This window comes from Sinocyclocheilus anshuiensis, unplaced genomic scaffold (genome assembly GCF_001515605.1).
Source record: "Sinocyclocheilus anshuiensis isolate Anshui unplaced genomic scaffold, SAMN03320099.WGS_v1.1 scaffold1303, whole genome shotgun sequence".
NCBI classification, from domain to species: domain Eukaryota; kingdom Metazoa; phylum Chordata; class Actinopteri; order Cypriniformes; family Cyprinidae; genus Sinocyclocheilus; species Sinocyclocheilus anshuiensis.
Genome location: NW_015537954.1, coordinates 458,084 through 472,751, shown reverse-complemented (window position 1 = coordinate 472,751; position 14,668 = coordinate 458,084). Strand labels below are relative to the sequence as shown.

At 36.5% G+C, this 14,668-nt stretch overlaps 1 protein-coding gene across 1 annotated transcript in view; it reads right to left on the bottom strand.

Moving 5' to 3' along the window:
* LOC107665131 (CUGBP Elav-like family member 4) overlaps positions 1-6,658 on the bottom strand; it is a 12,135-nt gene extending 5,477 nt beyond the window's left edge. Inside the window, exon 1 of the mRNA XM_016455897.1 lies at positions 6,283-6,658. Coding sequence (XP_016311383.1) covers positions 6,283-6,508 — 226 coding nt within the window. The 5' untranslated portion in view covers positions 6,509-6,658. The remainder of the gene's footprint in view (positions 1-6,282) is intronic.
* Positions 6,659-14,668: the final 8,010 nt, after the last annotated feature.

Genomic DNA, 14,668 nt, shown 5'->3' with positions numbered 1-14,668 from the left:
TATATATATATATATATATATATATATATATATATTTATAGCACTCAATCCATTAAGTTATACAATTTAATTTTTTTTCAGTAAACTCTATTTTACTTTTGGAGATAAGTGAGATGTGTCAAGTAAATCCATTCGTTAACTCCTGAAAGACAAATAAATAAATTAAACTTTTCAAAAAAAACTTTTACGTGTGAAAATGTATAGTGCAGTTTTTATCTTCATTGCTATATATTTTTAATATGTCAATATAAAGCCATGCATGGTCCATGCACATGTTGCAATAAATTTATTCAGTAGCTTCCTATACATGAAAATGTATTCTTTTATATATTGCATTATATTTTCCAGCATATTCCCATATGTTTTTGTTTTGTGATTGATTGCATGCATTTTATTAGTTCATGCATTCCCTGGAATTCAAACTCACAACCTTAGTGTTGCAAACACAGCGCTCTATCGCTTAGGCTACAGGATTGCTGTTTTTTATGCATGATTATACAGTTATTAGTTTTATTTTATTTGCATTTAGCATTGTTTCGTCTACCATTCATGACCCGTCAGTACAGACCTGTGGCCCATTTTCACACTGCACTATAATATCTTTATTATATCTTCACATGAATTAACCTCTTATTTTCCCTTCAAATTCTTTAAGTAAGTTACTCTGACCTCATCAAACCTAGTAGACATACTGAAGCTGTATGACTGCTGTTCATTCTGGTTTCTTTACTGGAAATTAGTCAAAAACACTGATCGTGAATGTTTTTGAGTGTGGCAGGAGTGTTTATCTCCAGCAGTCAGAGTATCAGTGAAAATGCATTGCATATATTCGTTACGTTGTGCGAAAATTGTTGTGCTGTCTCGTCCCAGCGGTCCAGTGCATAGTATTGTATTTTTATGCAATATATTACAACTGTGTATTGTATAGAAGACCATTTCTGCCACAGGATAAAAATAAATAAATAAAACAAGGAATTGCACTTTTTTATTTCACAATTCTGTTTTTTTTCTGCTATGGAAAAAAACAATAAAAAGGTAATTGCAAATGTGTATCTCACAATTCTGTATTTTTGTTTTCTTGCAATTGCAAGTTTATATCTCACAGTTCTGACTTTATATCTTCTAATTCTGAAAAAAGTTTGATTTGTGAGATATCAACTCTGAATCGCAATTACCTTTTTAATTTTTTAACAAGCTTCTATAGTTTTGCTTTGGTGGAATGACATCAAAAACTGTTTGTTACTTAAAAATATGATGATTTATGTCTCATTATAAATATCACAAAAGAAGTAAACTACTCAAAAATTATTAAGAAGTCTTGATTATGCACATTAAACTAGTGCCGGGTGATGTGGCCAAAAATGTTTTCAATATATATATTTTTTCTTCATTATCATACAATATCAATATTCATCATGATATTCATTTAGCAATAATAGGGAAGGAAATGTTTTCCACATGTTTGTTAGACCTTGAGAATGAATGTAAACATAACTTGTTTGTTCGCAATTACAACATTTGTAACATTGTTCAATTACCTTTCAATGAAATCCGTTTTATTTTTCCCTAAATTCTATATTTTCTGGATTCAGTGTTTTATGATTTAATACAAATGTATCATCAAAAATAGTGTCTGATGACATGAATTAATAGAACTTGTAATCAGTTGAAAATATAACAATTAATCTACAACAAAACATTGCATTTTATTTTTGTCAAGTAAGATGCTGTAAAACAGAACTGTATTAAACTAAAACATGGATGAAAAATATCTTGGTTGTATGATATTCCTTTAAAATAGTAATACTATTATTATTGCTTTGAGAATTACATTTTAGTATACAGTAGAGATATATTTTTGTCATCATTTTTTCAAGTTAAACTGAACTTTTATTTTGGCAGTTTGTAGTGAAGATCAATGAGTTTCAGTGTGTATTTGGGAGTAGTTTTTCTAAAACCTGAATTTAAATGATACAATATCTCAAGAAAACACATTAAAACATGTATATGTAGATACGTTTATATGTATATAATGTCTAGTTGAGATCTAACAGCACGTTCTCCTTCATGAACTGAGCATCACACAAACACACACATGCACACACACACACACACACACACACACACACACACACACACACACACACACACAGAGAGAGACAGAGACAGTAAAACTCCAACACAAACAAAATGCAAACAGACTGACGATGAGAAAGTGCTGATCCAGGAGTCCAGTGGTGGCAGAACAAGTTAAATAACATTATGTAAGAGCAGCAGGACCTGACACTGCCAAAGCCATCAAACACAACTCACCACAAACCATCCAAATCTCTACAGATATACAGTTCTTCAGTGAGACACACATGAAACACTTCAAAATGTCTGAATGTCATTATGTAGATTGCACAAGCTTAATATTAATTTTAAGCTTAATACTTGTTTGTTTGGTTTGATTTCAATCATGCAATGACATTCAGACATCTTTAAGTGTGACTTAACCCTATAAATCCTACTGTATCATATTTCATTCAACCTCTAAATGATCATCATTATCAAAGTTTGCTGTTAGACCTGTCGCACACAATGCACTCCATGTCTTCTGTCGTCTGATTGATAGTTTAGAGCTTTTTATCAAGAAAAATCTCTTTTAGTATAATTGTACAAACGTCCAGCTTCAGCTGGTGCTTCATGTGTCTTGTTGCTGTCAAATCTTTACTGTTTTTTATCAAGTAAACGTCAGAATAATTGTAGTCATATTTCCAGAAGAACACTTCCTGGACTGAAGCAGTACTGGACTGTCCGTCTCAAATCTGATCCTCGGGATCTTTTGAGGAGCGTTTGTTTCCAGAAGCTTTACTTTCACTGTTCCTCAGCAGAGGAATGATCTTCACAAGCCTCCAGAACATCTCACATCTTCTTAGGAACGTTTATTTCTTCATCTCTCAATCAGCATTGCATTGCATTGCATTATATGTTTGTATTACTGGAGATATAGGGTGACGACTGATATTTATATAATTTAATGTAAGTATCTGCTGTACTCTTATAAAGATTCCATTGATTTACATTACAAGCATCAGAATTTCATCATATAAATATCAGCATATGCACCCAAAATGCACATATGTGTCCCTGGAGCACAAAAGCAGTCTTAAGTCTCTGGGGTATATTTGTAGCAATAGCCCACAATACATTGTATGGGTCAAAATTATCCATGTTTCTTTTATGCCAAAAATCATTAGGATATTAAGTAAAGATCTTGTTCCATGAAGATATTTTGTAAATGTCCTACAGTAAATATATCAAAACTTAATTTTTGATTAGTAATATGCATTGCTAAGAACTTCATTTGGACAACTTTAAAGGCGATTTTCTCAATATTTAGATTTTTTTGCACCCTCAGATTCCAGATTTTCAAATAGTTGCATCTCAGCGAAGCATCTCAATTTAAAAAAATTTGACTGTGAACCTTATGACTGGTTTTGTGGTCCAGGGTCACATATTTGCTCAGTTTGAGTCCCTCTGAATAAAACCGAGTTGTTTTTTTCCTACATATTCTCACTATATCAGACTATATGAGCCATAAAACCTGATGAATCAAATATAAAAAACTGTTCCTTTTCAAAGACTATTATTTCATATTCCAGGTTTTACAGGGTTAAGTGAAGTCTTTTGAGGTCACTGCATACTGACACTGCTGTTGCACAGAAGTGAATGATGAAAGGAAACATCGCAGCGTCTCAGAGCTGAAGATTTGCCCCACAGGCCACTGCAAAACAGCTCAAGCAGCACACGGACCGACGCTGAGAGAGGTGTGAAGGGCACGGATGCCAGCAGCCGGTCAAACCAAATCAACAACACCCACAAGCACCGATCAGAACGAGCTGCCTGCGGTTTGCCATTTATAGAGCCAAAAGTGCATTACTGATGATGCATTTTAAATGTGCTAAGAGAAAGAAACAAAGGAGTTCCTCCTTGCATATCAGCATGAAGTGCTAAACTGCTGCTGATGTGGTTTTGTTTTTAACTAGAACTCAATGTATAACTCTCAGAGGGTTTGAGGACACTGAGCTGCTCCTCGTGTTATTGTAAGTGACGGACGTATGTGTGTCACCATCCCTCCCTGACTCTCCTCCGGCCTGTTAATGTAAACTAACAGCTTTAATGCTACACGTCTGATCCGCTGGGAACCATCAGCACAAAACCTGCACAACTGTGATTACAGCGAGAGAGAGAGAGAGAGAGAGAGAGAGAGAGAGAGAGAGAGAGAGAGCAGCTGGAGATGGAGACTTTATAAAAGACTAAATAAGAGCCTAATGGAAATATTCTGGCCTTTGCACTTGTAGATTATATAATGTCTGTATAATGTTGATGAAAGAAGAGGAAAATATGAGCGTGCACAAAGAACGAAGCCACATTACACAGTAAAAAATGATGTGCGTGTGCGATACTGTTAGTAATTCAAAAAAGCATGAAGATGTGAGATGCATTATTTCATTTAATAAATACAGACAGGCTTTGTGTTCTTTAATAACTACAGATTATTAGCTGAATGCATGCAAAATTAAATCAAATAATAATGCATTTGCATGCTTCAACACATTTTTTAATAATTTAGTCCAATTTCTGCCCAATGCAACCTTATTTTTTATTTCTTTATTTGCAGTTCTGCACAACATCACTCGTCTCTGTTTCACTCTCACATCAGGAGGAGTTTCATTCTTTTTAAATTCAGTACAGAAGAAAAATTCAATGCAGTGACACTTAAACAAATTAAAATGAACTCTGAGATTGTCGTTTGACTTTCCAGAGTAAAACGCAATTTGATGTGAGACAAACAAAAAAGCAAAATGCTGTATGCATGCCTGCGATAGAGAAACTCACATCCAGGGATATGAACGAGCAGAAGAGGTGATAAAGAAGAATCCTCCCCATGCAAAAGCCCAAAAAAGCTCCATCAGAACATCAGGAGACATGCTTCATGAAAATGGCTGAACGCTATTTGATCTGGGTTTGTGTTTGCATTGATGCTGCTCTGATCCACAAACACACGCTTCAATCCACACTTAAAATAAAGCTTCTTACTGTAAAAAAAAAAAATGTAACCTGCAATTGTTACAACGAAGAGCTATTTAAAGATAGTTTTGTTGGTACAAACTGATGTGCAAAGGTTGGTTTAGTGATGTTAAATAATATTTTTGACTTGAATAAAACCATTTTTATGTTACCAATTTTAGTTCACTCCACACATTTAAAATAAAGCTTCTTCAATGATCCTCTAACAATTTATTCATGCAAAAAAAAAAATGGTAACCTGCAATTATTACCGTAAAGAGCTACTTCTTCTAGTGCTGTCAAACGATTAATCATGATTAATCGCATGCAAAATAAACGTTTTTATTTACATAATATATGTATGAGTACTGTGCATATTTATTATGTATATATAAATTCACACACGCAGCATATATTTTGAAAATATTTACATGTATTTACATGCATATATTTATATTCATATAATTTATATTATATAGAAATATATTTAAACATAACATATTTTTCGTGAATACATCCATGCATGTGTGTGTATTTATATATATATATAATAAATATACACAGTACACAAACATATATTATGTAAACAAAAACTTTTTGAATGCGATTAATCGCAATTAATCATTTGACAGCACTAATTTCTACATAATTTAACCCATTAAAATAGTTTTGTTGGTATAAATAGATGTACATAGGTTGGATTGATGTTAATACTTGAATAAAATTTTAAGACCTATTTTTCGCAAATATATCCATGCATGTGTGTGTATATACATAATAAATATACACAGTACACAAACATATATTATGTAAACAAAAACTTTTTGAATCCGATTAATCGCGATTAATCATTTGACAGCACTTATTTCTACATAATTTAACCCATTAAAATAGTTTTGTTGGTATAAATAAATGTACATAGGTTAGATTAGTGACGTTAAATAATACTTTTGACTTGAATAAAACCATTTTTAGGTTAACAATTTTTTTTTTTTTTGGAGATTAAAAAAGTTCTTAAAATTTTAGTAAAGGCTCGTCCGGCGTTTTTGTTTCAAACTGAAACCTTTATTTTTAAAAGTGCAAGTGCACCAGCAGTTTTATGAGCATGCATGATGCCACTTTTAAGGTTCTTCTCATGGATATTGAGAAGAGGGCGGATTTGCACGTGCTGATCACACACACGGGATCATTTATAGCAAGAGAAAGCGAAAGAAAGCCAAGTCCGACCTTTATGCATCCCGGTGAACCGGTCCTTGAGCACCGTGAGCTCGTAGATCTTCCCGAACTCCTCGAACAGCGGCGTGAGGTCTTTCTCGTCCAGGTTGCGCGGGATCTGACCGATGAAGAGCTTGATGGCGTCGTGATCTTTCATGGGAATCGCGCTGTTGAGTCCGTTCATTCTACCGGAGCTGTCCGCGGTGCTGAAGCCATTCTCCGCCGTTACCGAGGCCATCTTTCTCCCTCCCGCGCGCTGTGTCTCCAGCTCTCTACCATCCACTCCTCCTCTCTCTCTCTCTCTCTCTTCCTCTCCCTCTATCACTGCTGTACGCCCCTCTTTTGGTTTTCTTCTTCTTGCGTCTTCTCTCCTCAGGATTCTTTCACTTTCTCCATCTGTCTCTCTCCCCGCGTGTCAGCTGCCACTATGACTCGTGACGTCAGACCGCGCCTTTTGAAGAGATCCTCGGCTCATTTGCATAACAAGTCCGGGCTGGCCAATCACAGGGCGGCGTGAGTGAAGGCGCTCGTGGGGGGCGGAGCGACGAGACAAATGTTTGTACGGCGTTTAAAGGTTTGGATCTCAAAACACGGAGCGATTTTTATAACATTTATAACATGTTTGTGAAGCTGCATTTAGCAGCCTTAGCACTATAATTGGTGGGTATATAAATAACCTCTAAAATAGCTACAATTTAATAATTCTGCCTGAAACAGGGATGAATTCTGGTTAAGTGGGACATTTTTCCCCAGTCATCTCAATGGCAAAAAGTGTCCCAGTTTACCTGAATTCACCCCTAATACCTAAAATTAAAAATATGCATACTGTTTATCGCACACAGCAGGATAAAAAACAACAACACAACTGCAATATTTTATTTTTTTTCAAAAATAACTTTTATTTTTAAATTTACAGTACAGAATAAGTTGATAAAAATGAATTCATGCTTGAGCTTCTTAGCTACATTATTTACATTTTAAATCAATTTAAAAAAGCATTTGTTTGTTTATAACCTTTTGTAGTACAGCAAAGTACCTTGATATTATCCTGGTATTTTTCTATGAACAATAATTAGGCCTACAGTATAAACCATGTTAATCATTCAGTACCATGCTATTATAATCTGATACCATAGGGTTATTATAGCTAACTAAAACTGAAACTAAAATGAAATATAAATAAAAAATATTTTTGTTACTTGAAATAAAATAAACGCTAACTGAAATAAAATAGAAAACACTTTTTTTATTATTTCAGCTAGTTGCCGAGGCAACATTTCTCATTTTGAGTTAGTTTGACTTGATGTACTAAAATAACTAGAACTTAATAAAATAAATAAAAAAATACTAAAAATGACAAAAAAACACAACAGAATTACTAAAACCTTAACTACTATTAAAATGAAAACCTGAAATATAAAATAAAAACATTCAAAATATTAATGAAAATATGTAATAGTATCTAAATGATGCTAAAATAACTCTACCATTGTATAAAACTTCACATTTATGCTTTATATTAATTTAGTGTTAATTCTACACTGATTTTCTGAATAAAAACATTAACTTGACTCATTGTTCTTTTACCTGCATCTCAAATGTCTGTATGTGCCAGTATACAGAAATCATTTAGGGCTACTTCTGCTAAACTTCTTTCTGTTATTAAACTGAATATGATTATTTTTATTGTTTGTCTTTTAAAGATGAACCTGATCGTTTGTAAAAGGCTGGCATCATTCAGATTTTAGATGCATGGCCTATTAAACATGCGGCAGCTGTCCGTGGTGCTGAACTCAATCACACACACACACACACACACAGTCTGCTGCTTCACAGCATTAATAACAGCTACTGAACATAAACAGCAACATGAACACTTACTAGTGGCCCAACTACTGAAACAACGTGTGAAAATAGATGATAATTATGAATTGACTTGTATTTGAGAAAGGCTCTTGTGCTCATATGTGACCCTGGAGCACAAAACCAGTCATAAGGGTCCATTTTTTTAAAATTGAGATTTATACATCATCTGAATAAATAATAAATAAGCTTTCCATTGATGTATGGTTTGTTATGAAAGGACAATATTTGGATGAGGTGCAACTATTTGAAAATCTGGAATCTGAGGGTGCAAAAAAATCAAAATATTGAGAAAATCATCTTTAAAGTTGTTCAAATGAAGTTCTTAGCAATGCATATTACTAATCAAAAATTACGTTTTGATATATTTACGGTAGGACATTTACAAAGTATCTTCATGGAACATGATCTTTACTTAATATCCTAATGATTTTTGGCATAAAAGAAAAAGGGATAATTTTGACCCATACAATGTATTGTTGGCTATTGCTACAAATATACCCCAGCGACTTAACACTGCTTTTGTGCTCCAGGCTCACATATTCTGACACTTGTCTGCTTGCTGTGCAACAGATGACTTTCTTGATTCCATCGCTTCTTAATGATTCTTTCAGTGCTGGATCACCTCAGGGAGCGCAGATCTGCTGGAGCTTTTCTCTCGTTCCTTCGCATGTCGTTTCTAAACGGATCCTGCCGTGTTTTATGAGCTGAGCTGGAGTGGAAACATAACGGCTCTCCTCGTCAACAGCATCAGAGGCTTTCATTTGCATAAAGGCATTGCTAATTTGGCCCCCGTATGGTTTATTTTGCTTGTGATTTTGTGTGCTCCTCAGCTGGGAGCAGCAGCGCAGATGTGATCATCACATCCTAAACGCATGTAAAGACAGACGTTCACACTCACACAGAACCCACTGACTGTACGAAGGCTTTGCACTAAACATTTATCTGTTGATTGCATCTGATTTAAATCTGATGTTAAGTCTATCCTCATAGTAAGTTAGTGAGTGAAGGAATCAGATGCATTTGTTCAGATGCTGATGTCAGTATCTACATTAGTTGCTAAAGTAATGAGCACGACGAGAGTAACTGTCATTAGAACTACTTGAAATGCAATCTGTTCAAACTGAACTGTATTTCCAGAAATCAGATCTGAATCCATTTTTAACCCCATATGAGCATTATATAATGCGTTCTGTTTCATAGTATTTTTAAAGTACAGTCAGCTGTATTCAGATATTATTGTGCAGTATACACTAGAAGTCCATTATGAACACATCTAGATTAAAATTATGCATAAAAATCAATCATTTTCAGAGTTTAGAAATAATATTAGATTATATATAATTTCAGTGTAGGTATGAACTTAATAAAATAGTCTGAAGCAAGGCATACACACACACACACGTATAACTAGACTTCTATTGTTTAATATATTACATTCAATAGTCAGGGTTTCCCAAAAGTAGTGTTCATGAGAAAACTGCAGGGGGTTGTGAATTTATTAACAGCTACTGTAATAATTAAGGTATAAAACGTAAAATAAATAAATAATATTATGAAATACTTTAATTGTTTACCAGCATGCCATGAGACCATTAACTGGTGTGTGTGTGAGTGTGTGCGTGTGTGTGTGTGTGTGTGTATTATGTTTAAATGTTTAAATATAGTTTATAGTAAACATAGCTATAGTTTTATAGTTTTGTTAACTAAATAAATAGTTTGAAACAAATTAGGACTATATCTATTTGTGCTGTAAATTGTTTGTATCAAATGAGGATGTGCCTAAATAGAGGTATTGTTCGATTTAGCTCGTTCCTGGGGACAAACTGTTCTATGGTCTATATTGATCTCCACACATTCAGGGCTCATCTGTGCAGCGACATCAGAGCGATGCAGGACTTCATCTGTTTAAAGCAGCAGCTGGTCTGTTTAGACTCCGTCCGACCCGTAATGCCTCCAGCAGGACGCAGAAAACTGAATAAATCCATGAAAGACAAACACACGAGAGGTCACCCACACTGCCATGAGTCATCCAGCTAATGAATCCCACAATCCTCTCTGGCTGCCGCCGCCCGAGATGAGAAAACACAGCCATAATGAGGAGGAGCAGCAAAATAATGCGCCTGCTGGATACGGCTCTGCTCTGGTTAATCACACCACTTCTGTTTGCTTCTCCAAATACCTGGATTATCATTTTGGCACTCTAAAATATTGCATATATTTAGTAAACAAAATTATGATTTGAGGGGGAACGAAGAGAGAGGACGACTGCACTGTAAAAAGTTTGGCTAATTTTTGCAGAAAATTTCTACAGTACAAAAAAATGGTTTAACTGAACGTTAACTCTAAATGGTTAAACATAAGATTGCATGTAATTTTACTGTGAAATACTGTAAATTTTACATTTAGTCATTTAGCAGACACTTTTATCCAAAATTAGGACAATGGAAGCAATAAAAATCAACAAAAGAGCAATATGTAAGTGTTATAACAAGTCTCAGTTAACTTAATGCCGTACACGTAGCAAGGTTTTTTTATTATATAGTAAATAAAAATAAAACAGGTAGAATAGAAAATGAATAGCGCAAGCTAGTATTAGAGGCCTTTTATGCTTTTTTTATAGTTATTTTGTTTTTATATAGTTAAAACTATGAATTACCATATAATTTACAGTACAGACATCAGATTACATGAATTTTTCTGTAAAATTGTATGGTTTTTGGAAGTAAAAACTATCAATTACCATATAATTTATAGTAAAAACTAAAATAGCATACAATGGTTAAATATCCGATTGCATGCTATTTTGCGGTACAATACTGTAATGTTTATGGTTTTTGCTAGTGAAAACTAACATATAATTCACATTTTACAGTTTAAAAGAAACATCAGGCTTTATGTAATTTTTTCTGTAAAATACTAGAAAGTTTATGGTGTTTGGAAGTAAAAAAAAAACAAAACTATGAATTACCATATAATTTACAGAGATTAAATAAAATGTCAGATTATATGTAATTTTACTGTAAAATAACGTAAATGATAAAATTATAAATTATATTTTACAGTGAAAAACAAAAGGACATGTCAAATATGATATTTTATTTCATTTTTGTTTCTTCTTATTTGTGTTATGACGTTCATTAGGGTGTTTCTAACATTTAATATCATTTAGTTCATGTTTAGTGCATTATTTTAGCTTTACAGGTGTTTTGATGCATGTAGAGCATCTATAGCGTATCTGCTGTATATAGAGCATATCTATATACAAATACTGGCTTTATTTTATGGACAGCCAGCTTACAATGACCTTCAGATTCATCGTGTGGTTTCTGTTTTACCATCTTCATTATTATGGTGCATCTGAAAGTACAAAGCAGATGTGGGTAGTTCAAATAGCTTGGTATAGTAACATTATATCACAATAAAATACTGTTATAAGTTATAAAACAACACGCCATCCTCTAATACCTGAAACAGTGTCACTGTACTTCTACTGTGAATTTCAGGATATTTTTCCTGTGTGTTTTAGAGTTTTGCAGCATAATAATGACGTCAAACATTTGGTTTCCTCTGATATCATTCAGAATTTCTTACAGTAATGTGCATATGTTCACCTCCAGCTGTCATAGAGGACCAGACTGAATGACTTCATCCGCTGAGAGAGAGAGGACGAGTGTTACGATCCATCACAGCCCATCTTACATGTGTGTTATAACAATTACATGAGTGTGTGTTAATCGAGGAATCGCTGAGGAAATCATGCTTGACGGCATCAGACAACAGCAAACATCAACTACACACACACACACACACACACACACAAGTATATTCAAAACAAGTACACACGGGGCTCTAAGCGTTTATCTAAGTGTGTGTGTGTGTGTGTGTGTGTGTGTGTGTGTGTATACTTGTTTATGCTACACTGAGGGGACCAAATGCCCCACAAGGATAGTAAAACCTGAAATTGTAGACATTGTGGGGACCGGCCTGTGGTAAAAAATTTTTTATCAAAAATAGTAAATTATGTTTATCTGAAAGTGTAAGAATGCAAACAGGTTTTCTGTAAGGGGTAGGTTTAGGGTTGGGTTAGAGGATAGAAAATATCGTTTGGTCAGTATAAAAGCAATAGAAGTCTATAGAAAGTCCCCACAATTCACAGAAACAAACGTGTGCGCATGTGTGTGTGTGTGTGTGACAACAACAAAACACTGCATGGCTACAAGACGATGAAAAGGCCATCATCTACATGTAGCCTCACAGTGGAGATTATAAAACACTGTTTTCAGCTTTTGCCAATTACATTAGTTCTTCTGATGTAGAACAACTAAAACATGAAAACAGCAGAGCAGCAAAGTGCAGCTGAAGTGAACAGATCCTCAGAAACACTGAGACCCATGTCACGTTTAACATGCAGAGAAACACACACAGACACAGACACACACACACACACACACACACACAGACAGACACACACACACACACACACACAGACAGACACACACACACACACACACACAGACAGACACACACACACACACACACACAGACAGACACACACACACACACACACACAGACAGACACACACACACACACACACACAGACAGACACACACACACACACACACACAGACAGACACACACACACACACACACACAGACAGACACACACACACACACACACACAGACAGACACACACACACACACACACACAGACAGACACACACACACACACACACACAGACAGACACACACACACACACACACACAGACAGACACACACACACACACACACACAGACAGACACACACACACACACACACACAGACAGACACACACACACACACACACACAGACAGACACACACACACACACACACACAGACAGACACACACACACACACACACACAGACAGACACACACACACACACACACACAGACAGACACACACACACACACACACACAGACAGACACACACACACACACACACACAGACAGACACACACACACACACACACACAGACAGACACACACACACACACACACACAGACAGACACACACACACACACACACACAGACAGACACACACACACACACACACACAGACAGACACACACACACACACACACACAGACAGACACACACACACACACACACACAGACAGACACACACACACACACACACACAGACAGACACACACACACACACACACACAGACAGACACACACACACACACACACACAGACAGACACACACACACACACACACACAGACAGACACACACACACACACACACACAGACAGACACACACACACACACACACACAGACAGACACACACACACACACACACACAGACAGACACACACACACACACACACACAGACAGACACACACACACACACACACACAGACAGACACACACACACACACACACACAGACAGACACACACACACACACACACACAGACAGACACACACACACACACACACACAGACAGACACACACACACACACACACACAGACAGACACACACACACACACACACACAGACAGACACACACACACACACACACACAGACAGACACACACACACACACACACACAGACAGACACACACACACACACACACACAGACAGACACACACACACACACACACACAGACAGACACACACACACACACACACACAGACAGACACACACACACACACACACACAGACAGACACACACACACACACACACACAGACAGACACACACACACACACACACACAGACAGACACACACACACACACACACACAGACAGACACACACACACACACACACACAGACAGACACACACACACACACACACACAGACAGACACACACACACACACACACACAGACAGACACACACACACACACACACACAGACAGACACACACACACACACACACACAGACAGACACACACACACACACACACACAGACAGACACACACACACACACACACACAGACAGACACACACACACACACACACACAGACAGACACACACACACACACACACACAGACAGACACACACACACACACACACACAGACAGACACACACACACACACACACACAGACAGACACACACACACACACACACACAGACAGACACACACACACACACACACACAGACAGACACACACACACACACACACACAGACAGACACACACACACACACACACACAGACAGACACACACACACACACACACACAGACAGACACACACACACACACACACACAGACAGACACACACACACACACACACACAGACAGACACACACACACACACACACACAGACAGACACACACACACACACACACACAGACAGACACACACACACACACACACACAGACAGACACACACACACACACACACACAGACAGACACACACACACACACACACACAGACAGACACACACACACACACACACACAGACAGACACACACACACACACACACACAGACAGACACACACACACACACACACACAGA